Source organism: Podarcis tiliguerta (assembly GCF_965153285.1).
Source record: "Podarcis tiliguerta genome assembly, chromosome: 4".
Taxonomy (NCBI): domain Eukaryota; kingdom Metazoa; phylum Chordata; class Lepidosauria; order Squamata; family Lacertidae; genus Podarcis; species Podarcis tiliguerta.
In genome coordinates, this window is record NC_139537.1 from 30118520 (window position 1) to 30144816 (window position 26297).

The window sequence follows — 26297 nt, forward strand, 5'->3', positions numbered from 1 at the left end:
GCCTTCTCCCCACAGGGCTGCCGGTCCGCAGCGTGGATTATAACCGAGGCACCGACAACATCACGGTGAGGCAGGGGGACACAGCCATCCTCAGGTAGGGGGCGATTGGCCAACTTTTGTTCTTCCTTTATCTTCGTGTCTCTCGTTCGGCAGTCCTGAACTGTGTGGCGGGGTTGGGGGAGAAGGAGATGGGCTGGACTGGTGTGTGCCTATACGTCTGAATGTGACTGTGACTTGGAATATGTCGATGTGGAGTTGATTCTGATTCATCATGCACGCAAACAGGGCAAATACCACTGACTCAAAACTATTTGCCTTTCAAATTCTATGTTAAAGATGCACATCAAAACGAACTATCCCGCTGTTACCAAAGTATTAAGTACCAGGAGGCAAATAGTATTAAATGTTTGAAAATCCTGCTGCATCAGCTAATAGAAGGCAGTTCTTGTATTCCCCCCCCAACACCCATCTATTTTCTCTCTTGCTTTTATTTGTATAAGAATGAGTGAAGTGAGAGGTGTGCAACTTGCCCTTCAGTGAAAATGGGTATACAGTATTCACACCAGTGTTTAAATGAAAAGAGCTGGGTCTGAGAGAACACACACACACACACACACACACACACTTTGTGTTGTTAAATGACCAGTCACCTGGGAAAGGAGTTATGAGAAATGTTTTTTTCTCCCTCCCAATCATTATGCACTTCTGAAATTCAAGCACTGGTTAATGAATTCATTCCCACTTGTTTTGGGCTCATGTAAAAATGGGGTGTGGAGGGTGACTTTGCTTCTATTGATGACAGAATTCACTTCTGGCTAATAATAGTTTGAACTGAATGTTTGAATTCAGATGGTGTATGGTTCCTTGTTGGGTGACTCCTTTGAGCCAAGGCTCTTCTTGCCTGCTTGCTCTGTTGGTTTTCTTGCTTAGCCCTGAAGGAAAGGTGTGTTTCGTGTGTACATGTGTGACTGGGGTGGCTGGTGGTGGGATACCACACCTGAAAGTGTGTTGGTTTGTGCTTCCTCCTTAAATTTAGGACTGCATAAATCCCTGTCCACATTAGTTGTTGAATGAAAATTCCCCACTATTAATTGAAATAAAATAATTTATAGTATTGTAATCTGCTCCATTTAAGGTAGTATAACTGCCCTACTGATGAAACTGCTCTGTGTGTGCATGAGTATGTGCGTTCTGCATATTATAGCACTAAAACTATTGGATGTGATTTAGAATAAGAGTGCAATCTATGCAAAGAGCTGATAACGCACAACCCTCAACTACCCAGGGAGCAGTTCCTTGGCAAAGCTAATGACAACAGCAAAGTTTTTACTCTGTTCCCCTAGAATTGGTAGCTAGTAGACACAACCCTGAACTCTTGCCACATGAGCCCATGCTCATTCCCTTGCCCCTCTGTTCAATAATTGGAACTATATTCCTGAGTTCATAATAACTGGGGTCATTTCATTTCCTTGTGGATCTCACCACTTTGTTTTCTCTCTGAAGATTCCGGGTGCAGGAGGACCAGAGCATAGTATATTATCTTTATTCCTCATATTTCAAGCGCATGATTATATTAGTGCAGGGAGAAGGGATTTCAGAATGCAAAGCCAACAGGAGTGGGTGTATTTTTCTCCTCTTAGCTCTCATGAGCTGAGAGTGTTCTTATCCTGGAATATCCTTTCAGCAGAATCCATTCCCCAGCTCTCCAGACTTGTTAACTTGCATGTAAGGTTTATCCACATGGAGTAATAGGATTTACCGAGTAATTCATCTGCCTTGCGTTCGTGATGGAAAGCTTTAGCTGAACCACAAACACCTAACAGTGGTGCTCTCTCTGACTTGGGAGTCTTTTCTCTATCTTCGTGCCCTGTCGGGATTCATGCCTCTGTTAACCCCTTTCCAGGAGGGCTTTCCCCTACGCTTAGTTCCCTTCCATTTTAAAATGCATGGTACAGTAATTCCTCTGGCTTGGCCTCCCCCTTTCCCACGTAGCACAAGAGGGAGTGTGCTCAGCTCCTCTGTGTACATATGGCAGCAGCGAAGTCATTAAGCTCACTTACCCAGCTAGGGGTCATTGGATTTCTATTTCCCACTTAACCTTGCAGCCCTGGAGTTTATCTAGAGATACTTGGTGCTCAAAATGCATTTACTGGGAAGATGTGTGTTAGCCTGCATGGATGTGACATGAAATGTGCATGTACCAATTTCATCCTCTTGTGTAAAAGGAGGTAGGCTGGAATGTGTTTGCATGCTTTTGTTCTATTAAGTATATTGGCATCCAGGATAGAGACGCACAATGCAGAAGAAGGTCATATTTCCATTGCACCAAGTCCTGTTGGGCTAGAGTGCGTAAACTTTGAAGACTGACAATTTTAATAAGATAACCAACTGAACTTTCCTGCTGTAGAAATCAAAGCTTCAGTGCAATGCACACAAAAATGTCTGCATCCTTTGTACATTTGCTACAGGCAAGGCTCCAATTCAGGCTTTACCTAACATCGTTGGGAGTTTTGTGCATGCTGCACATAAATGTGTTCACTTGAGGCAATTACTTCAAGGATGTGCTCTAGGAGCACTACAGTCCACAAATACTACTAGGAACTGTAGACTGCACAAATCTATTGCTTAACTGCAAAGCTAACAGAGATAACTCTAGTGCTGGTGTAGTTTGTTCTCTTTACCCCTCCCAGTGTTTATTTGAGAAGAAATTAGTGTGCAGGACAAGGGATTGGGGTCACACCCTCTGGTCTTGCCCCACCCTCCTTGTATTTAAGGCTCCTGGTGGAATAGTGCCTATCTGTATAAAACCCATTCATGTGATTCATTCCCTGGATATGTGGAAGGTGTTGTTTGTGTGCAAAAGCCTATGCAAGTCTAGCGCACAAAGTGGACACTTGAACCGTAGCAGCACAGTTGAGGGTAGAGCCACCCTTTCAACACTGACATTGCTGCTTCTTTCCTTGACAGGGCTGAGGTGTGGTTCAGTGGCAGTTAGGTTGGGGCTGCCATTGCCATGCATCCTTGACCTTGCCACTCCACCCCATCTCAGTCTCCTACAAGTAAGCAGCATAAGCACCAGTATCAGGGGGATGACTCTGCTGCTTTGCCTCATGCTACTCACTACTAAAACCCTTACACTTGTGGAGGTTGAGAGCAGGGTTCATTTTTACCTGAATGAATGTTTGTACAGAGCTGATTCATCATGGGGTTATCACAGTAGAAAATGGGCTTTTCTTTTCTAGAGACATGTTCTGAGCTGTTGGACATGTGCTTAAAACATCCAACTGGAAATGTGTGCAGCTTCTATGTGGGAGATACCTTAGCCAACAGTCTGCATTTAAGCCAGGCTCCTGGAAAGACCCAGTGTGCCTCTCAGTCTGAGGTTCATCGTGGAGCCTGTCTTCACACTTTTTTAGTGCAGGTGGGGTGGAAGAACAACCATTTCCTTGTGACATTGCCCTAGGATCTGCCTTACTAAGAACTAGAGATGAGGTGCAGGACTAAGAACCAGGACGAGGCAAAGGCATAGGGAGTTTCCTTCAGCATACACCCCAAAGGAAATCCACCAGAAACCCTTATGTCAAGAAAGTCCCAGGAGCCAATCCTGCATCTTCAGGGAGATTGCACTACTTCTTTCCCCACATTCAAAAAACTCAATGTCTGAACCTGAAGCAGAACCAAAGTCCCTGCTAGAATCGGTATCTACAAAATTGGGTAGGGAACCTTTGGGACATAGAAAAGCTTTTCTAGCAGTGGGGGTTGAGGTGAAGCTACCTATTCTCAGTAGGCTGCAGACATTTAGGGGTTCAGACAATCCCCAAGCACTGAAAGATCTTCTCCACATGAGCAATTGGACTCATGCCCCATGCAGGAGCTTTATGCATGTACGTCTGATGCATGGATGTGTACATCTGGTATATGAATGAAAATGTGTGGATGGTGGAGGGAATGTCAACAAAGGATGCATTAGCAGTAGATACGGAGTTAGCCCACAGTGTCTTGAAGCACTACCTTCCCCCACTACATTATTTTAAAATTTGGTGGTTAGTCTGAATCTCTTTATATAAAGCCTCAGAGTGGTCCAGACTGGCCACCAACAATCCATCAATCAAAATAATGCAGCTTTTAAAACAAACAAAAACCACAGGGGAAACCAACTCTCTACATAAACACAACTTCCTTAAAATGCCTGCTGAAATAGAAAGCTGTTTGTCTAGTGCCTGAAGTTAAATTGGGAGAACATAAGAATAGTTTTACTGGATAGGCCAGTGGCCCATCTAGTCTTGGCTCCTGTTCTCTCAGTGGCCAGCCCAGATGCCCAATGGAATCCCGAAGGCAGAATCCAAGTGTAACAGCATTCTTCTCTCCTGTACTTTCCAGCAACTGGTGTTCAGAAGTATATGGCTCCCAGCCATGGAGGCAGAGTATATCCATAGTGACTAGTAGCCATTGATAGCCTGCTCCTCCATGAATTTGCCTGATCCACTTTTAAAGACATTCAACTTGGTGGCCATCACTGCCTCTTGTGGCAGCAAAAGTCCATGGTTTAGCCATATGCTGTGTGAAGAAGTATTGTACCTTCTTGGTGCCTGTCTGATCTCAGCATGACTACTGGTGGATACTGTCTGAGCATCTGAGACATGAGGGACCAATAACAGCTAATTCTCTGAAGGTGTCAGTGATTGGGCAAGGATATACAGAATCTGATCATCCTTAAGGAGTTGTGGACCCAAGTGGCTAAGGATCTTGCATATTAATACAAGAATCTTGAACCTGGCCCTGTAATGTATGGACAGCCAAGGCAAGCTTTTTAAACACTAGTATTATGTGCCTGGCAACAAGATTCCATGTGAACAGGGCATTTATAACACCATGCCATGCACAGCTTCGAATCGTTTATATAAAACGAATCTCACGTTGCAAAAAAGAAAAGAAAAAGGGATCAAATGCTTGTATGTGTGTGTTGTGGTTGTTCGGAAGTGTTGTGTCAGAAGATCCTTTCTGCCTTTGCTTATGACCTCGTCTACCTGCAGTACTGTAATAGAAAGAATCTCCCATTGCTATACAATAATAAACAAACACTGTTAGTGGATGAACTAGTGTATTAATGGCGCAATGCACAGCTTTTAAAGAAAGAAAGAAGGCAAACTTATTTTATGCATCCTTTATACCCATGTATACCCCACCTTGCCAGTGCATATGCATTGCTCAAAGTGGCTTGCAGTAATTGAAATCAGAATAGTAAAGTAACAGCAACAATCAAAACATAGTGAAGAAAGGCATAGAAGAAAATACATGCACAGCCCCAGGAAACAAGCAAAAGAACTATATGAAACCTTTTGCTAATCATTGAAATAAAACCAGCACCCTAAATAAAGTCTGTGCACACTCTATAGAGGCAATATGCATAAGCATTAACATGCCTGCACATGCATGTATATTCATGCTGCTTCAACATCCAGAAATATGCTTTTTTAAATTAAAGACCATTTAACTAATTCAGTTTTTTCAGCACTGAGTATAAGATAGCACCCAAGACTCAAATGCCCTTCTAATTCAGATTGCATATCATTAAGTACGACAAGATTAGTTTTAGAATTAATTCTCAGCTGGATCTGCATGATCAGAAGACTTCTGAAAATAAAATGAGACTACTCTCACTGCCCATTTCTCTACCTCTGGAAAGCTGACACCTAGGGGAGAGTTGTTGCTTCAGCAACACATCAGCTCAGACTGGGGGCTGTAGGCTCAACCCCTTCCTGGCTCATAGTCAGGTCCAGATTCAAGCAGGTGCTTCTATGCACTTCCCCTTCCTCCTAAGTAGCCTCATGTGCAACGAGGTATGTTGGCAGTTCTGAAGCTCCTCGCTGGCCTGCCTGCCATCTCCTCTGCTTCTGTGACCTTGTGGGAGATGAGATGAGATGAGATGAGGAGGCTCTAAAGAGCTAGCCAGAAATTCAAGCAGCCAGTGTGAAGTCTTGGGTCTCCACTGGCTCTGCTGGCAGTGTGGAGAATCCTGCTGCTTTTGTTCTTCCTCAGATGAGTCTTCAGGTTCAAGGTCTGGGTAGGACCATTGGGAGGCAGTGTTGTACACTCAGCCTCCCAATATTAAGCATCACTGTCAGTTGCTGAAATGGAGAGGAGTGAGACATGGGGAGCTTGATGTGGTACAGACTTGGCAGTACAGTCGTACCTTGGAAGTCAAACAGAATCCATTCCGGAAGTCCATTTGACTTCCAAAACATTGGGAAACCAAAGCACAGCTTCTGATTGGTTCTAGGAAGCTCCTGCAGGCAATCAGAAGTTGTGGAAGCCCTGTCGGATGTTCAGCTTCCAAAAATAGTTCACAAACTGGAACAGTCACTTCCAGGTTTGCGATGTTTGGGAGCCAAAATATTAGACTGGCAAGGCATTTGACTTCCAAGGTACGACTACTGAATTTAGACAGGATGTAAGTGTACCTCAATTTCAGCCTTTATGCTTCTCAATCATAAAAAAGGGCCTTTAGACATTTGTTTAATACTATTTACTCTTATATCTATATGTAATAATATGAGGACTTGAACTTGTGTTTTAAACTTTAAAGCATGGGTTCATGACCACCTTTCAGTCTTGCATATGATAGTGGGTAGTATACACATCTCTGATTTTGCCTGTCCACCCTAGATTCTTATACCAAAAGATTAATATTATTCGGTACAAAGGTTGCATTAATCTAGTCTCATTAATTTTCAGTAATTGAACTGGAGTTTATGTTCCATTTCTGAATTTTGCATACCAGGTTCACAAAGGCTCTCTCCACATTTGTCATAATACTGAAGTTCATAAATATGCAATCAGTATTATGTGACCTTATGCAAATTGACCTGAAATGAATGACACATCAGATTCACAAATAAAGCTCAACTTTTGTGTGTTTTTTGTGTGCGGCAAATAGTGACATTTGAACCTAGACTAGGTGTTTTATTAGAGACTATTAATTTTACATTTGCTGATCAAATTTTAATTCTGGAGTTTGCCCGGTAGATTTATGATTCTGTGAATGTGCAGACTTCAAAATTTTATTTATTTATTACATATATATCCAACCCTTCCTCCCAAACAAACCCAGGGCGACAAATAATAAAACAATTAAAACATCTTTAAAATAACTTAAAAGCAGTCCCAATACAGACTGGGAAAGATCTTGGTTTAAAAGACTCGTTGAAAGAGGAAGGTGTTCAGTAGGTGCTGAAAATACAACAGGAATGGTGCCTTTCTAATGCTCAAGGGAGTGGAAGTCCAAAGGATAGGTGCCAGAACACCAAAGGCCCATTTTCTACATGGTGCAGAAAAGACTTCCTGGTAAAATGGTATCTGTAGGAGGTCCTCGCCTGCAGAGTGCAGTGATTGATTGGGTAAAGAAGAGGTGAGTGTCTTTTAAGTATCCTGGTCCCAAGCTATATAGGGCTTTATACACCAAAACCAGCACATTGAACTTAGTCTTGTAGCTAACGGGCAGCCAGTACATTGTTTTTCAACAGTGAGGTAATGTGTTGGCGATATCTTGTCATGGTATGTGATTTATGCATGGTGTTTCCTTTCATAAAGGGATGGCAACTTCATATAAAATGTTTTGTTCTCAGGTAGAGATATATACGCCACTATTACTTCCACCATAGACACGTAGACACATTACTCATAACTGAAGTTAGCTTTGTGAATTTTCTGAACTAAAAACATATTATATTATGATTTTATTTTTTTATTTTATACACCACTTAGTACAGTTTACAAAGTATAAAAAAAATCAGTAACACAAACATTAAGATATAAACCATAAATATAAAATATAATGATAATACTAAACTTTATAGTTCACATTTCTTTTACCGTAATGGAAGTAGTCTGTGAATTGGGAAGTTGCTGCCTTGAAGAAGGCTGTTTGCCCAACTAATTTGTGCTCAGAAAGGCAAAAATATTTACACTCTGCACTAGCCTTCACAAACCTGGTGTCCTTCAGGTGCTGTTGGACTACAGCTCCCATCACCCCCTGCCAGTGGCAGAGCTTCATGCTCCGGCACCGGGGACGGGGCTGATGCACATCCCGAGTGTGGGATACGTGTCTCAGGGGCAAGGCACACCACCCATAGGGGTGTGGTCATGTCCTGGGGGGGCGGGGCACCCAGTGCAGGCAGGGGCCCAGCCACGATGGCACCCTGGGGATCGCCCTGGCGGAGGCAGTGCGCTCCGCCCGCACTCCTCTTCTTCCGCCAGTGCCCCCTGCCAGCACATGCAAACTGGATCTGATGGAAGTTGTAGCCCAACAACACCTGAAGGACACCAAGTTTGTGAAAGCTGCTCTATACACCCTGCTCTAGAACTGTCAGCCTGTGTCTTTCAGGGATCTCATGACAATGTGCAGAAAGCCGCTGCTGAATCTTCTAGGAGTCCTTTATAACCCATGGAGCTCTAATCAAAATGAAACCTCAAGTGGCACTGGGCATATTGAGCAGAACTGAGCAGATGGCCATTGCAAATAGCCTCTAGGCCAATGTTTTTTTCTGCTAGTGTATTTAAACAAAACAGTCCTAAGAAGGAAGAACAACTAACTGTACTGATAAAAGTGATGCTAGCTGAACCAATGGCATTTGAAGTCAAAGCTGTACTTGACGCTCATATTCTCAGGAGTACAAATGCAAAGATATCAAAGGCAATTTATACACACATTTGATTCACAAATATGAAAATTTATATTCTTTTAAGCCCTAATCACAGTCACGCTGAGAGAAATGTGGGACGTATGTACCACTAGGCACTTTTTTCCTGTGTGTGGGTACGGATGAAGGGCGGGAGATGCTTTGGTATTAAGTCAATCTGTGCTAATACACAATCTTTTCATTGCAGTGGGATACAGGGAAATGCAATAATTTGATAAAAGCAACTGCTGATACTGAATTTCAAGTCCCTGGGTTGAGTTGAGTAAAAAGCTAAAAGAGAGAGAGAGAGAAGAGAAGAGATGCAAGCAATTGTATTTAACAGTAATGTGTCTGTATAATCTGGATTATATGTAAAAACATGAATATAACCCAGAGAGGCTATAATCAGAGACTCACACTGATATGTGATATAGAAAATATTACTGATGCACAGGGACTAATACAGAGCCTTTGCTTTGTGCAGTAATGGACAGTATCGTGAAGAGTTGTAACTGGCTCAACCTCACAGTATTTTGAAAATGAATGGCCAGGGGTCCTTATATAAGGGCTTTTCTGGGGACAGAAAGCTTTTGCACAGTGTCTCGTGGATCCTGACCTGCATGCAAAACCAACCCTTTACAGCTGTTTGTTTGACCCCAACATTAACCCTGACTTTGCTTGTTTCTGTTCTCTTACTGCTGCTCCTTGACTTGTCTGATCCGACACTTTTTAAACACATAATAACATCATAAAAGTCTGAAGCCCCATGTAGCATTCTTCTTCCCATAGTGATCAGCTAGCTGCCTCTGGGAAAACCATAATCCTGACAGTATTGTAACAGTCCTCCCCTGCATTTGGTGTTCAGTGCCTCTGAACTTGGGCATTTCACAACTCTTTATGAACCTGGCCTTCCAAACCAACATGAATTCATACTGAAAAGTCTGAATCTGTGTGCCACTTTCTTCTGTAGGTGGGCACAGAGAACAGGGGGACGCTTTGGTATTCACTCTGTCATCCTTAACAAGCTACAGTTCTGTTCTAGTGTGATGCAGGAAAATGGTTAAAAGCAAAGTCCCATGTTCTTCTAAATTTTTGTTATTCTAACTTCTGTACCTCAGTTGGTAGAGCACGAGACTCTTATTGTCAGGGTTGTATGTTTGAGCCCCAAGTTGGGGCTTCCAACTCTACAATTCTATGATTCTTGGTCTTGCCATCTTGGAATTTGGCTCAGCTTCGGGGTTTGTGGCCACCTGCTGGCATTGCCTGGAATCTGGACCACTGTAGCATCCTGCCTCTAAGTGTGCCTAAAGAGTGATGGTCTTCTTTTTCCTACGTCTTTTACTCCTGTCTACCACATCAGGTAAATGCCAACCACATCAGTTACTGAAAACAAATTGTGCTAAATACTCATTCCTCTTACAATTAGTGGTAGCACAGGGATTGAAAAAGCATTTATCTAGCAGCATATAGCAGATCACATTAACTTTCTTTGATTACGCACCGTGTACACTGCTGAATTATTAGAGAGGGAGGGCATTTTGTTTGTGGTGGATTAGAGCACACATCCAATGATTCTGAGGAACGCTAAACATACTTGGACTGAAGACGAAGCAGGGTACAGTGGCAGGTTATTGCAAGGATAAAATGGGAACAATCCCTATGTAAGCATGCTTCCTTTTGCTGCTTGGAGGAACGGCATGATATACATGCAATGAATAAATAAATGAATCAAGGAAAGAAGGTGTCTTCTGTGCCAGCAATGTGGCAAGCTGAAACACAGCAATCCTATCCTTCGAGTATCCAGTAGCTCAAGTCTCCATTTGTGCTTCTTCTTTTTTGTCTGCCAGGAGCAAGAGTGAGGTTTTTATGGTGCAATTGCAGTTGGTGGGATGGGGGCTAGCTGTGCTTCCCAATGGCTGGAGTGACTGCCAGTTATCAAGAGGGATAGGAGGAATGAGGAGATAGGGGTGCAGCAATGGATGTCAGGTAAGCAATGCAAACCTCCCCATCCCACTGACTACTACTTACCTATATATGGAGCCTCTGGAAGGTTAGCAGCCTCTTGAGAGACCAGAGCTCCAAGAAGCAGCAAACTGACCTTCTTCCTCAGTCTCATCATTTGCCATTTAGCATCATTGGTCTGTGGCAGTTGCTAAGGCTTTGCCAATTGCCTGCTATCACAGATTAGCCAGAGGTTGTGGGGAGGGAGGATGAAAATAGCCTGCTCTTTTCTCTTTTACTCACTACTTATTCCTTAAGGTTGCCTTCCAGTGTGAATAGGGTTAAGATTATCTAGCTATATGACATTGTTTAGTACCTACCAAAAGATGGTTCATAGCAAAGAAGATCAAGTCAATGTGTGTGTTAAGCCGTTTCGTTTAAATTATACAATCATTTTAAAAATTAGGCGAGGATACAAAATGAAGAGCAACACTGACTGTACATAAGAATAAATGGCCTGCTTTTAATTGCAACAAATATTCTAATTGAAGAAGAATGTGACCGAGAAATTTCAGCCCAAAGGCATTCATTTTATAAAAGTTGCAAGCGTGCCTTCCAGGAAAGAAGGACTTGGATTAAATTTCCAGTAATAACACAAATGCAATGCTTTTTGGCCTTCAGATATTTTATTGATATTTTGGAACTGCGCATGTGGATAAAGATTCTTCAAGCTGAACAGCAACATGGCATTAAAACAAAGTTTGTGTCCTGCACAATCCAGATAAAGGAAAAGTGAGAGCTGCATAGATTATAGCTTTTATTAGCATACAGTTTATAACAGGAAAATGCAGTGGAGAGCATTTCATTAAAGATTGGCTGTATACATGTTCAGGCTATAAAGCGGTTTAAATTTACTGACACGACTACAAAAAAAGCATTGTTGTTATTGAATGGAATAGTGGAGCTCCCACCCCTCAAACCAAGATTATTACCCTACTGTTTTATTGACTGTCAAAATGCAAGTAAGCCCTTTTCTCAGTAAAGATGGTTTCTTAATAAATGCTTAAAGCCTACCGGTGTTCGGGAGACCTATTCACACCGTGATGCAACCCACTAGATGCAGCATTTATATGCAGCTGAACTTCACAGGTGAGCAGAAGGCAACACAGCCATTAATGCTGTTTCCCTTCAATCTGTACAAAATGCAATGTAAACTCAAGGCCATTTCAACATAAAAAGGCAACCCCCCAAGTTTGCTATCAAATGTGCTCTCAAGTGGGAGCTGTAGCAAAATATGACTCTCTGATGAGTGAACCTTTGTGGTAAATGTGATTGTTGCATTCACATGTTCCATTTTTAGGCACACACTTCAAATACCTTTACACCTCAAAAATATAGAGTATGAAACAGCACCATGAAACAGTGATGCATAGATATATAGAAACAATATTCTCCCCCCCCCATTATTGTGCCTTGCATGCAGTTAATGCTCGTCATAGTGCTTCAGAATGGAAATGTGACAGGATGTGAGCACCTTGAAGGTGGAGTCGACAAGGTCAGAATGAATCCAGATGGGTTATACCAGGGATGCACCAGACTTTCTATCCAACAGGGAAGAACGGAACAGGAAATATTCCTATAAGAACCTTCTGCTGGCTACATTAAGCTATCATAAGCCTCTTCTTTCCCCTAGCTATCCCTTTAGGGAACCCACTTTTTTTCCTGTTGGGTTTTGGATGAAAAGAACAAGGGGATAAGAAACAAACTAAGGAGCTTCAAGTATCCCTCAAGAAAAGACAAGTCAAACACAGCAGATCAGTGGGTAGAAGAAATTGCTATATGTTCTGAAATGCTGGGTGTTTTTTTTACAAAATGTCTATAAATCATGCTCTCTTTGTCCACAAGAATTTGAGGAGGTACAGCTGAGTGTATGATGCAGGGAAAACTACATCTCTGAGAATATGCAGAACCAACAACAACATGCCTGAACACCCAAAGAAACACTAAAATACCTAGTTTTTCCAGCAATTGTCATACCAAAATCTGAATTTATGAAGCCACCCTCAGGATGAAGCATTTGTGAGCACTATGGGGGAAATCCATGCGTATTTTCACAGAAGAGAAAAAGAGAAAGCCCTTGTAAGCTCTGTTGTGCAGACTTCAAGGAGTAAAAAATAGAGATACTGCTACATATTTTTGCTGGTATCTTACGTATTCTTAATACAGTACCGAAACTTTAGATATATACACCTAGGGAGACAGGATGCTGCAAAATATACAACCCTGGCAGGAGAGAAACTTGTAAAATACTTGGTAATGGAGGAGAGTTGCAAAGGGTACCTGCCTGGAATTTGGAATATAGGCACGTAATGATGTACATATCAATGCAAACTATATGCATGTAGGGGCCTGTATAGGTGGATTAACAAATCACAGGTGACACTTGCATGGGAAAAGAACAAAATAAGACTTTACTGATTGATATACATACAGTATTATAATATCAAATCTATAACTTACGTTAAAGAAAGTGGTGGAGGAGAAACTGTCAGATTGTGTTGGTTCAACCTGCTCCCCTGAGTCTGCATACACACTTCAATTTGCTACAAAGTACCATATGTTTCCCTACTTAGTTGGCATTAAAATTGATATAGCCATGCAAGGTTTCTGAAGAGCATCTGAAACTGCATCTCCTATACTTTACAGATGGGTCCTGAGGACAAGAATGGCCTCAAATTAGTTTTTCTTAAAATAGCATCTGTGTTGTATCTCCCCTTTAACCCCAATGAGCAATCTGTTCTGATGTAATATATTAGACACACATGCATAACACCAATCAGTTTTAAATAAAAATTAATAAACATTTAATTGCCACCTGTATACCATTCTGTCCTATCTTTTATTCAGGACCTATCTTTATAGTATAAAGACTATACTCTTTGGGTGAAAAAATGCTCTTGTGGGTTTATAATGCAGAGAGCATGGTGCCTTCAGTTGGAAAAAGTTCAGGTTATCTCCAAAATCAAATGCTGGCAGCCATATACTCTTGGCTACCATTGGTGGTCCAACATATGGCCCTCAAGGCCTTTTTTTGGTGGCCCTCAGCAACAGTTGACACCCCTCCCCTCCCTCATACCACCTTCCCAAAGCTGGGTAAGTGAAGTACTGGGCTCTGGAAAGGAGACGTGAGGGCTCTGACAGGGTCCTAGAGTCCTCCGTCTTGGGAAAGAGGGGGGCTCTAGGATTCTGCCAGAGCCTCACACATCCTTTCCAAAGCCTAGCGAGCCACTTAGCCAGTGTTTGGAAGGCAGTGCAAAGGCTGCCCCCCTCTAATTTTGGCCTCCACCCCCCTCCACACAACAAATCAGTGTGCAGCCCACAGGTTCCATATCAAAGTATTCTTGCAGCCCGTTTGGTATGAAAAGTTGGGCCACCTTCATCTAGAGCAGGCATGGCCAAACCTGGCCCTCCAGCTGTTTTCGGACTACAGTTCCCATCATCCCTGACCACTGGTCCTGTTAGCTGGGGATGATGGGAGTTGTAGTCCCAAAACAGCTGGAGGGCCAAGTTTGGCCATGCCTGATCTAGGGGAAGCAGTGATGCCTGGCTAGCTTGAACTGTGCCAGATGACTGCATAAGGTCTGGGTGAATTCTACAGTTTTCCACATTGTCTGTTTCCTCCTGTGCTTTTCCACAACAATCCTTGTGTGAACAGGACAACTCCTTGGAACCCTGTGTCCGTTCACTCTCTGCTAACCTAGCAAAACAAAACCCATGTTGAAATCCACTGGCAGGAAGCATCCATGGCTTTGAATAGTAAGTACAAATCTCCCTCTCCCTCTCTGTTATTAAGCTGACAGGCACTTAGCCAATTACCCAGTCATAGTCTCAGCTGTATTTATGGAGAAAGAAGCAGCAGCGCAAACAGCTCCTGTCTTTGGGGCTTCAGCTGAGTCTCTCTGGTGTGGTACGGCATTCTTTCTCCCTCTCCCCCTCCTGCCCCAATGTGTCTGAAGTTCAAGGATATAAATGAAAGAGAACTGTGGAAAGGAGTGGGTAAGTGGGAAGCAAAACAAAATCAAGCAGCGCCAGTGACAATATCTTGTGGAAGACAGAAGGTATAACTCACTTTAGGACCACTCCAACCCAAGTCTTCATATGTGTGTGTGTGTGTGTGTGTGTTGTTAACAGTGCCTTCTAAAAAGGTCCTGTTATATAAAAGTTGGGGTGCTTTTCTAAGTATCACATGTTGGGTTTGAGTGCTAGAGATCTAGTTACAAATCCCTGCTCAGTCATAAAGCTCCCAGGGTGGCCTTGGGCAAACCACCCTCTCACAGCCTCACCTACTTCATGCAGGTTGCTGGGAGCAGAAATGCAGTAAGAATAATAAAATACTTCATGCATGGACGTACTATAGAAATGAGAAGTAATAAAATGCTATGCTAATGCTGTGTAAGCCCATTTAGCTACTTAACATGGGTAGTACAGCAAGCTGAGGAAACAGAGGTATGCAGTGTTAATGCTGCAAATAGATTGTACTGCTGTTTACAAGTATGTTGTGTTTCTATAACACAAAGCCAAGGATCATATTTATTCCTATTTAGTTCAGTTATCACATTTTCTGGTTTTGAACCCTTACCAGATGACAGTAATCAGGCCTGGGTTCAGATTTCTACCTTGCCACAGCTAATACAAAATATGTCTGTCCTTGTAAGACGGGGAACAGCAGTTGTATGTTGTACTCAGCACTGTTGTGGAAGATAAGATGAGACAAGAATTAAACAGCCTTTTGCAAAGTTATGCTGCAGTCCTGTGTCGGCTTACCAGGGAGTAGCCAGGAGCCACATAATCATGAGTTATAATTATATAATGTTATGAGACTTTGCAACATACTCCATAGCTCAGCTGGACAAGCAGTCTACTCATGTAAGGAACAAACTCATGCATGAGTACCACTCCTCTGTCATGAACTAGAACATCAAATTGCTCCTTCTTTACTGCAAGCAGAAAAAACTGCAATCTCATGTGTGCACATAGTTTCCATGTTAGACTGCTCATGCAAGTAGGTTTATTGCTTGAGCTCTTTTGTGTGCAAGTAAGCCACAGGGGACTATCATCAGAACCAATTCTCAGCTCTCAGAGAACATGACTAGGAATAGGTAGCAAGATCCATAATATATAAAGCCACTTGTGCATAAAAGATATGAGGCAATATCAATTTATTAGGTAGATTAGGCTAAGAGTTAGTGGCAGGGAACTTCACAGTGGAGTTTTGAACATGGGTCCATACATTCTAGTCCAGCACTCCTGGACATTATCTACAGGCAAACACAGCTAATTCAGTGTTTGTCCAGTTGTAATACAGCAGCACTGATGTTGCATGTTGCTGTTTGGACCTCAATGTCAGTCATAAAATGTGTAAACACAAAGCTCTAGAGTATGGCTATCTGATGAAATTTGGCAAACATATAGCTCTGGGAACACGGCTACTCAATGATAATGCTGTGATTCTATGAAAGGTAAATACTATGCTGTACTGCAGGGGTAACCTTTGTAGTGTTCTCCAGATATTGTGGACTGCAACTTTGACCATTGGCCATGTTGGCTGAAACCAACATTACAGATGACAGATAACAACATCTAGATGCTCATTCACCTACCAACCCAGTTATCAAAAATGCCTGATGTGACTAAGAGACAGTGCCCAGAATATGGCTAGGCTGATAGAAGTTGGTTTCATTGCAAATGGCGGGAGTCACCAGGAAATATGACAGGTTTAGCACCAATTCCAGCATTGCCCCAGAGTATATTGCTTTATTCCATATAAGGGAATCTACAAACTGATCCTCTTAATTCCTATGTGGAAAAGTAAAGTGCTACACTTAGGGCCAATTCTATGGTGAAACCAAATCCTGCCCACCATCTCTTATGCTCATCGATCCTGTCAGTAGCCATCATTGAAAGGGGAACCATTTTGAGAGCAATTCACCTTCTCACTTTCTGAAGACATTGTGGGGAAGAAAGCTAGCTTTCTCCATCTCTTAAATGTTTTCCTGCCTGTCAAACATGGAATGTTACCTAGTATTATATAACAAGTCAGTTCCCAGGATTTTATCTGTACTGCAGGATCACATTTTAAAAAGCTGTTGAATTCTTTGAGACAAAGTAAATGGGTTGCAATCAGGGACAACTGAGAAGGGGCATACCAAATCCCCACTCCAAATACTGGGATCACGGGAACAGAGGGTGAATTTAGAACCTGGATTGCTTCATCCCTCTATTACTAAATGGTTGCCATTCATTCATGGTGCCCTGTACCTACAAGCACTCCAGGGATCCCTCTAATATACAGTCCCTCCCTCATACACACCTCACTTGTCATAATGACGGGCCTTTCGCTAGTATAAAACAGCAGAGAGCTTACCAAAGCTAGCACGTGCCATACCTCAAATATGTAACTGTGTACTATAGATTGCTGCTATTCATATTATTTGCTCAGAGCCTGTTATTAGAGTGGGACAAATTCTACAAAATAACCCATGTTCTGTGAATATTTGCTCCAATATAAAAATGAACTCACTTTGGCTGCAGCTGTGTTTCTTTTGTAAGCTTCTGCTTGTTGCCTTTTTATTTTTATTTTTTGCATCGGAATAATTGAGCAACTCAGTTTTTTAACTTGACTAATGCTCATGGAAATCACATTTTAAAACTATCAATAGATGAGTAAACAATCCGTGTCTTCTGCAGCTGGCACCACGCATTCATATGCACGCACACAAATGCACGCACACGAACGTAAACACTTTCCAATAATGACTGGCACTGTGTTGCTTATGTATTTATTTTGGTGTGGTGCTGGGTTATAGTTTCCTTACCATTGCATTCCTGTAACTGAGGCAATTAAATGAACAAGATGTGGCTCTGATCACAACTTGGATTGCACACACAATTATTTTATGTGAATGTGACAAGAGAAAATTGCCTTCCAAACACTGCACCCAGCCAATGTTCTGGTAGCCTGATTTTAATAGGAACAATGCCTCAGGCAGGGCCTGTGAGCCTCCAGAAAAGGAAAGGTTAATAATTTTAAAGCCCTTATTTGTTTCTTTTCCCTGATGGAGTCACAGCTCCAGGGACTCCCTTAACACCCTCTTCTTGATTATGTCTCTGATCTTTGTTCCAGCCCTATTCTAGGCAATTGATGTATTTCCATTGGGTTCAGTAGATTTCATAGCAGACCTGGTAAAAAATTGTTAACACTTGGCCAGTCAGGAAACAGAAGACTATGATATACTTTTGCCATCTTTCCTAAAGGCAAAAGGAAGAAAAATAATGTCATCGCTCATATATATGTAAATTTTTTTTATTGCCTGTAGCTTACCTTTAAGTTTAAGATTACAGAAAGTTGCCGATAAGAAAAGAAAAGCCAGGCAAGTTTAAAATAGGCCAGGTGGTGACCCTAAATGCAAGCAACCGAAACTAACCAACACAGCTAGAATATTGAACATCCCATAATCACAGTGAATGGCGTGCCATTGTTAAAGAAGTGGGAGGGGGGAATCACCACTTCCAACAATTATGTTGAGTGAATTCAGAGATTGAATCAGTCCGAGGAAATGGCCGGCTGCCTGTAAGCATTGTTCCAAGTGGAAGAAGGAAACAATTCACTGAACGATTATGCAGCGGAAAATTATTCACACACCTCTGCTGTGTCAGGAGAAGAGATCAATGGGATTCCTAGTGATAGATAAAATCCAGGACTAGGGCCAAGTAGCTTGCTGCTGCTGCTGCTGTTGGGTTGGGTTGGGTTGTGATTAATATTATTATTATTATTATTATTAGCACTCTGCATTGCACTGTGCTTAATCCCAGCCCTTTTAGCCAGACCATGAGAGATTCAGTTATGCAACTTGGTGACACAGCTGATCTTTTCAGAGTAGCAGATAACTGTCCTCTAAACAAGCCCCTAAACATTTCATTTCCACCTTTTCCTCTCTCTCTACCCGACTACTGAAAGAGAAATAAGGAGGTGGGAATGAAATTTTTGGACCGTCTCAATATTTCCACCTGCTATTTCATGAGCCAGCAATTTTCATCTTAGGGGGAAAGATGCTGTCTGCAGCTCACTGCCATTTCTCACACAAACTCTCTTTCCCTCTGATCTGTTAACCTTGCAAAACCCATTCAAACTTTTGTTTGATTGCTCTGCTGTTCTTCTAGCATTGCAACAAGGATGCTGTGAGCCTAGCAGACAGTTCCACTCGCTGTATCTACAGGGGCATTTAAAAAAAAGAAAACCTATACCCTACAGTTCACCATCATCACTTTTTTTTAGAGGAATATACTACATAAAAATTTTAGGAAGAGGATACGTTAAAGCCTCTGAATCTGAAACTCATGCATCTTCTCTCTAGCTTTATTTAACAAGATACAGTGGTACCTCAGGTTACAGATGCTTCAGGTTACAGACCCTGATAACCCAGAAATAGTACCTTGGGTACTTTGCTTCAGGATGAGAACAGAAATCGTGTGGTGGCGGCATGGGGACAGCGGGAGGTCCCATTAGCTAAAGTGGTAACTCAGGTTAAGAACAGTTTCAGATTAAGAACGGACCTCCAGAACGAATTAAGTTCTTAACTCAAAGTACCACTGTACCCTGATCATATTTCTAAAAAACCTTGTCCAGTCCCTTATACTGTTGAATGTATTGTTTGGATTCCTTACTTTATTCATTTTCTGTACAGTGGTCTCTAAAAACCAGAATTTTTACGTGGAGAAATTGTAGGTAATCTGAATTAGGCCATGTCTCTCTCTTATATTTTTGTGAAGCTTAGTTTTGCATAAATTAGAATTGCTGTACAGGTTGTTGTCTCATGAAAAAAATCTATTCCTTTTTTAATGATTTGGGGGTTTTTGTATGAAAATCCAGGGTGGTTGAAAATTTGTCTCTGGTAGGTTCTCCTATATTATGTAATATGATTCTCTAGCTGCAGCTTAAATATAGGTTTGTCACTGCCTGGAGGGAAATGAAGAAGCTACAAATTTGTACAGCAAGCAAAAAGGAAAAGAATAATAGTGTACAAATCCTCACTGTACATGTGGGAACCCGGGAAGGCTTCTTATTGTTTCGGGGTTTTTTCCCCTTTGCATGCTGAAGTTTGTATGCTGTTTGGAAAGAGACGAGAGAGAGAGAAAAGTTTTCCTGCTGCTCAGGAGCCTGTGTGGCCCAGTTCATGCTTTCATCTGGGGGCACAACTTGTGGTGAAAGAATGGAGTGAGCCTCTCGTCTCAACCATGTAGATAACTACCAGTATATACTTGGCCTTCACCTTGAGCACCTGGCTTTGTATGTGTCATATGACAGACCCCCCCCCCCCAATTTAAATCCTTTCTGTCTTTTGTTTTGCAAACCAGGTCTCTGTCTAATCATACAGAGAACCCACTCCATCCTGGAGTCTCCCTGCCTAGTAAAAAAAGGGAACTTGGTCACAACACAAGTTGCAGAATTTATTCCCCAAAAGAGATACACCTGGCACCAACATTAGAAACATAGGTAACTGCCTTATGCCCATTCAGACCATTGGTAGCCTACCTGATTTGCAGCAGCTCTCTCACATTTCAGACAGGAATCTCTCCTAGTGCTATCTACAGATGGCATGGATTCAACCTGGGACCTTTTTATGTAAAACACATGCTCCAACACTGTTGTATTTTTGGCAAAGACATTTCAGTTCAGCCAGGCATTCTAAGTACTTTTACTGATCTTCCATAAGCTGTTTTGTTTGTGGTCTGTTTCAGTGTGCTGTATTTTAAATAGGTTTTGTGTGTGGTTGTGGTTGTTCTGGTTGTTGCTCTTCTATTGTTGTGGTATGCAAATATTATAACTAAATAAAATACTCCACTAATGCCATTTCAGCACCATCCACGCCTGGACATATGAACCAAGGTTCTTCCTGCCCTGTCTCCTGCACATGTATGGGTGTGGGACTGTAGAGCTCAATTTGCAATAATGGTGCAGCTGTAGATAGTCCATTTGCTCAATACTGAGGACAGAAGCTGAGAGGATGCTTCTTCTTGATTAGCTACTTGTTTGGTAGGGGATCCAGCAGCTATCAAGCCTTCATGAGGATTGTCAGGTCTTCTATGGCTGAGACCTTGAGAACCCAGGGGCAATGCCAGGGGCAGAGGCCCTACGTACAAGATTTGCCTGCAACAACTGACTAATGAGCACACTTGTGCCTCTGCTTCTGTTTGGGAAGCAGCTCATGGGAGAGAGCCTAGGCCAGCATTGACTAGCATTGGCAAGCAGCCCTAACACTGGACTCCTGATTTCTGAAACAACATTTCTCCAGACAGGCTTTACAAGGTTGTGCTAAACATTTATTTTATTTTTAATCTTGCACCTGGTGCTCACTCCAAGTTGTGCATATTTAAGCATGTCAGTATGTGGAAACAACAACAATAATAATTTTATTATTTGTACTCCACCCATCTGATTGGGTTGCCCCAGCCACTCTGGGGGGCTTCCAGTATATACAAAAAACATAATAAAACATTAAACGTTAAAAACCTACCTATACAGGGCTGCCTTCAGTTGTCTTCTGAAGATTGTATAGTAGAATCTAATAATTGATTAGCTATAGCTAAATGGCAAACTGACCTAAATGGATCCATGCTTACGCAACCTGTGAGAGAAGGTCTAACAAAACTCTTGCTGAGAGAATGGTGAAATCTACCAAAATAAGGTTAATTGTGGTTGGGAGTGAAATTCCTTCTGGCCCTGTTAGCTAGCAAGCAATTCACACCTCAGTGTGGGCGTCTAAACAGAGTGAGGGAGAGAGTGAGGGCTGGGAAAGGTTTCCCCTAAAGAGCAAAGGAGGAAAGGGGCGAGTCAAAATGGATGGTGGCCTTTACTTTTGAAGGAGGTCACCATCCTGTACCACCAGGCCATGTGAGGTGTAGGACGCCACAGATAACTTACAGGAGGATTGCCTCTCCTTCCCAGCCATAGTGGCTTCCATGCTACCCCACAAACTGGCTGATGGCATCAAGAGGGCTCACTGAATTGGGGGAAGTATCTCAGCTCTAATAGATAATAGAGGACACACAGAGAGCCATTTGCTGATTTGTTAGACGTAGGCAGAGTGAAAGGCAGACCCTTCTTTTTCTACTCCCTGTAAAATATTTCCTTTGGGCCAGTTTTATCTCTGGATGCTAGAAAAGATCATGGAAGCAGGAAAGTTCATTCTGCCTACAAGTCCTTTCCAGAGGTTTGGGATAACAAGATCAAGCATCCCTGCAAACTCCTTTGCTGGGGGTGGATGATTCAGCCACTTGCTTTGCTTGTGCTGATTGCCAGCACTTAGGTATATTTCTCACAAAGGGAACTGATGAGTCTACAAAGTTACAGCAACTGCAGTAACGAATCAGTCATATTAACTCACACCCTGAGGTATTTTGGTTCAAGCTTGCATGGAGGTGTAACAAGAGCACTCTTTCAAAAAGTGAAATGAAGGCAATTCCTTTCCAGCTTAATTAATATAACGACACCAAAGCATCACCTATCATAATGACAACTGGAACTGAAATAACTCTGCAAAATGTGGTTATTTTGGTTCAATCTGTAGCTAAGCCCCAAGACCTGCTAGGCCTGTGCCCTGCATTAAAAATGACAGAGGGGCGTCACCTCGTCAGGTGTTGAGCCATCAGCTCCTTAATTCCAGCTCCTGGCTTTTAGCTACTGCTGTATAAATGCAGGATTGAATAGCAGTTAGAGAAAGGTGCAGAGGCAGCTGTCTTCTTCATGACAGAAGGATAAAATCATCCAGAAAGATATGGTACAAATTGTGCGATGCAAGGAGCTTTTCTGAAAGCTAGTTTCTTCCGTTTTCACCACTAGGTGTAAAGGAGACATAATTCCTGTTATGTAAGCCCCCATTGGGATAAATGGCATCTGTGCAAACGCACCTGCATAACTATGTCCAATTTCCATTCATTTTGTGAAAGTGAATATTCTGGGAAGGTTGTACTTAAAGATAAAAAGAAATTGTTAGTTGCTAGTGGTGGTTGTGTGCACAGAGTTACCTTGTTATCACAATATGTAGATAGTTTAGGGTTTTCCTGTTTATCAACCTGCCTTTTTGTCTATTTACTTAGATACTTTACAGACCTATGTGGCATCCAATAACGTGGCATTTGTATTCTCCCACTGCTCTTGAATTTAAGACCCATATGGAATCATGATTCATATGAATTCTCTGGCCTTTAATGACATTTCCTTCATTCCCCTCCTGCAGGTTGATCTCCTGTTCTGGCCTTAGGCAAAATAACACATGCAGGGGTCCCTCTTAGCTTCCTCTCCACTTCTGGCTGTTAGTGTTGGATACATCCATGAGACAGATGGGTTAACAAAAATGGGTGGGATGATAATAAAAATATGTAACTTCTCTGTGTTGCTTTTCATCTGTGGTTTCCACATTGGTTATCAAAAGAGGGACCCGTGCACAGCTTTGCAAAGAAAATGACATCACATCTCATAAAGCAATTCCAAATTTCTTGCAAGTTCTTTCATAGGCTATACTTCTGTCCCCGCCCACCACCCTGCCCCCTGTGTATGAACACACACGTGTGTACAATATACACCCTGTATTTACTTTCTGGTATCATGGATACCATGTACAAATTAGTGTGCTGGTAGTATTTCAGATGAACTCTACAGCTTTAAGGTCAAGTATTCAGCACCAGCTGTTTCCCTTTCTAGGCTTTATCCATGGCATGCTCTAGGAAGGAGTAGGTGGTGAGGGCAAACAGCCAGGACTTCTGTGTCTGCATGGTAGTGCTGTTCCAGCAAACAGTAGCTATTTAAACATCCAGCAATTCATCAATCAACTTCTCCTCCTGTGATAGGGCATATTGTCATGAGAAAAGGACAAGACAAAAGAAGACTAGTTTTTGCAAGGAAAGTACATCTGGCTGTCTCCCCATAAGAATACCAGATCTAAAATATAACGTCCATTGTGTCCCTGAGCAAGGAAGCATCTTGTCCTCCTGAATGGTTTTAGTGCCCAAGAAAGAGAAATGTTGGCAGAAAGCTCAGAGGAAGTGAAACTAGGCAAATGCTATCTTAGGCCTATCACCTCAGAGATACTATCTGTAACATTTTTGTCCCCATAGGATTTCAGCGACGAAAACCACATGATGTCTGGCTAAGTATTTGGGCTTCATTGCATCTGTGACCCCACTAGTGCAGTGCTTCCCAATTAGCTAATTACAGTGGTACCTTGGGTTACATACGCTTCAGGTTACATACACTTCAGGTTACAGACTCCGCTAACCCAGAAATATTACCTCGGGTTAAGAACTTTGCTTCAGAATGAGAACAGAAATCGTGCTCCAGAGGTGCGGTGGCAGCGGGAGGCCCCAGTAGCTAAAGTGGTGCTTCAGGTTAAGAACAGACCTCTGGAACGAATTAAGTACTTAACCCGAGGTACCACTGTACGGAGGAACCTCTATTTTTCAAAAGCCAAACCATGGACTTCTACTTTTAAAAATGTTGATAACTCTACAAAGCAATTTTTGTGAACAAAATGTAGGGTAGCCCCTAATAAACAAAGGATTTAAGGTATACTAAATAAAACCATAAAATTTTTGATATAGCTATGCAAAAATGACAAAAAATTAGTAGGTGGGAGGCAAGGGATGGGGCCGTGGACCCCCTGGGTGTGTTCTGTGGACCCCCAGAGGTCACTGGACCCCTAATTGGGAACCACTGCACTAGTGCACCATTAACACTGTTCATTAACATGTCTATATGCCCCAGTTGAATCCACAGGTTGGTAAGCAAATGAACACTTTGAACGTTTGTTTAACTATCTTGTATTTGCTAGACTTAAGACCAGTTCATCACAGTAAGAGGACTATTAAAAAGACATAAACAAAACAGGATGAAAAGTGGTCAAAGACCTGGGGGCAGGGGAGCTCAGACAGGACAAAACCTGGGAACTGAGAGAGGCTAAGAATAAGGAAAGGAAGTTGGGGCAGGTTTTGGCTGATGACCACATATTCCCATACATATTCCCATCATTTGGTGAAAGTACACTGGGCAGCCAGTGTCCTTGAAAGGCTACAGCCCTCCAGTATGGCCAATGGCTAGATGGGACTTATATCCCATAACATCTGTGATCAAAGTTTCCCATCCCTGATGTATTGTCATGGTCTGGCTGGATGCAGAGAAGTGGTGGGAGGCACCAGCTGGGGAACCCCCAAGGGAGGTTCAGACTCAGAGCCGGGGTGGGACGATGTGAGTGGTCAGAGGTAGAAGAGGGAGCAGACTAGGAGGAGGGGGTGTCAGAAGCTGAAGAAGTAACAGGGCTTTGTGAGCAAGATGAGGCAAGCTGCAGAAGAAGCCAAGGGGTCTCCTGCTGCAATGGACCCCCTGCAAGGCGTCTCCCAGAAACAGCAGAGGTGTGAAGAAGACAGAGCAGAGATAGACAAGGCATCAGAATCTCAGATTGCTTGGGAAGGACCCAGGGGAAGAAGAAACTTAGAGAACTGTGGGAAGGTGAGGACCTTTAGTTCTTTCAGTGGCCACTGGGGGAAGATGTACTTGGAAGAGTTGCTGTGCTCACGAGGCCTTAACTTCACTGACATCTTGTGAGTTACTGCTTACCTGCTCCAGACAACCACCCTGACATACTGTATGTAGGCTTAGCAATATCCTCACCATAAATGTTTGCCCCATGCTTTCAAAAGAGAATTGAAGTGCGGTAGAAAGAAAAGTTTAGGTAAAATCACTAACTCAGAAAAAAAAAATCACTAACTCAGAAAACAGTCAATGTCATTTCTCAAGGGAGACTTTTTTTTGGAAAGACAATTTCTGGCCCTGAAAAAAATCCAGAACCACCTAGGAAGAATTACACCATCCTGGACTCAGAACCAGCTTTGAAACTGCCGTGCTGATATCCAAGCAGCAGAGTTGTGGATGTGAACCAGGAAGGAACGGGGAAGTGGTGTGGAGATTGTTGCAGTGGGGGGGGGGGGGTAAACTGACAGAACCAAGCTGGTAACCAGGCTACCTCTCCCAGCAACCCTCAGTGACTGCACTGCCAGGAAGCTATTGTTGTGGTTCTGCCCTACTGGGTTAGCCGCTTCTGTCTGGGTCACTTGTGAAAATAAAGGAAGGTTTTTAATGCAGCAAATGATTGATGCTTTCTTAAGGCTATAGAAGGTTTCTCTTCATGGGAAAGAATGAATTGTGGAATCCGTTCTGGATGCAACCCGTTTCTGCCTCTGTCAAAACTTTTCGTAATGTAACAGATGGATCCTGCTCATCCCTAATTTCCTTCTACCAAAAGGCCTTGCAATACATGGGAAACTAATATAAACCTGACACCCAACAACATCAATAGAACTTATGTTTTACTATGCCTTTTTCCTTTTGTGCATTTTAATTTTTCTCTTCCTGATCTGACTTTTGCCTGAAGATGTAAGCAAAATAATATCTCTCTTCTCTCTACTGCAAGGATGTCCTCTAGGATGAGTTAGATTTAGAATCAGGAATAGCAGTTGGGTAGGCGTAATGTAAGTCCTGGGGGAACTGAGCAATGGGCAGAACTGCGATGTGCTGTTATAGACCACAGATATGCTGGGAGGGATGGCAGCTGATCTTTAGAGATCTAG

The 26297-nt window shown here is 42.4% G+C and overlaps 1 protein-coding gene across 1 annotated transcript in view; it reads left to right on the forward strand.

Annotated features, from left to right (window-relative positions):
- Positions 1-5: 5 nt before the first annotated feature.
- The window catches only part of LSAMP (limbic system associated membrane protein), a gene marked incomplete at its 5' end in the record, with an annotated part of 434032 nt that continues 407740 nt past the window's right edge, over positions 6-26297 (forward strand). Inside the window, one exon of the mRNA XM_083439051.1 lies at positions 6-94. Coding sequence (XP_083295177.1) covers positions 6-94 — 89 coding nt within the window. The remainder of the gene's footprint in view (positions 95-26297) is intronic.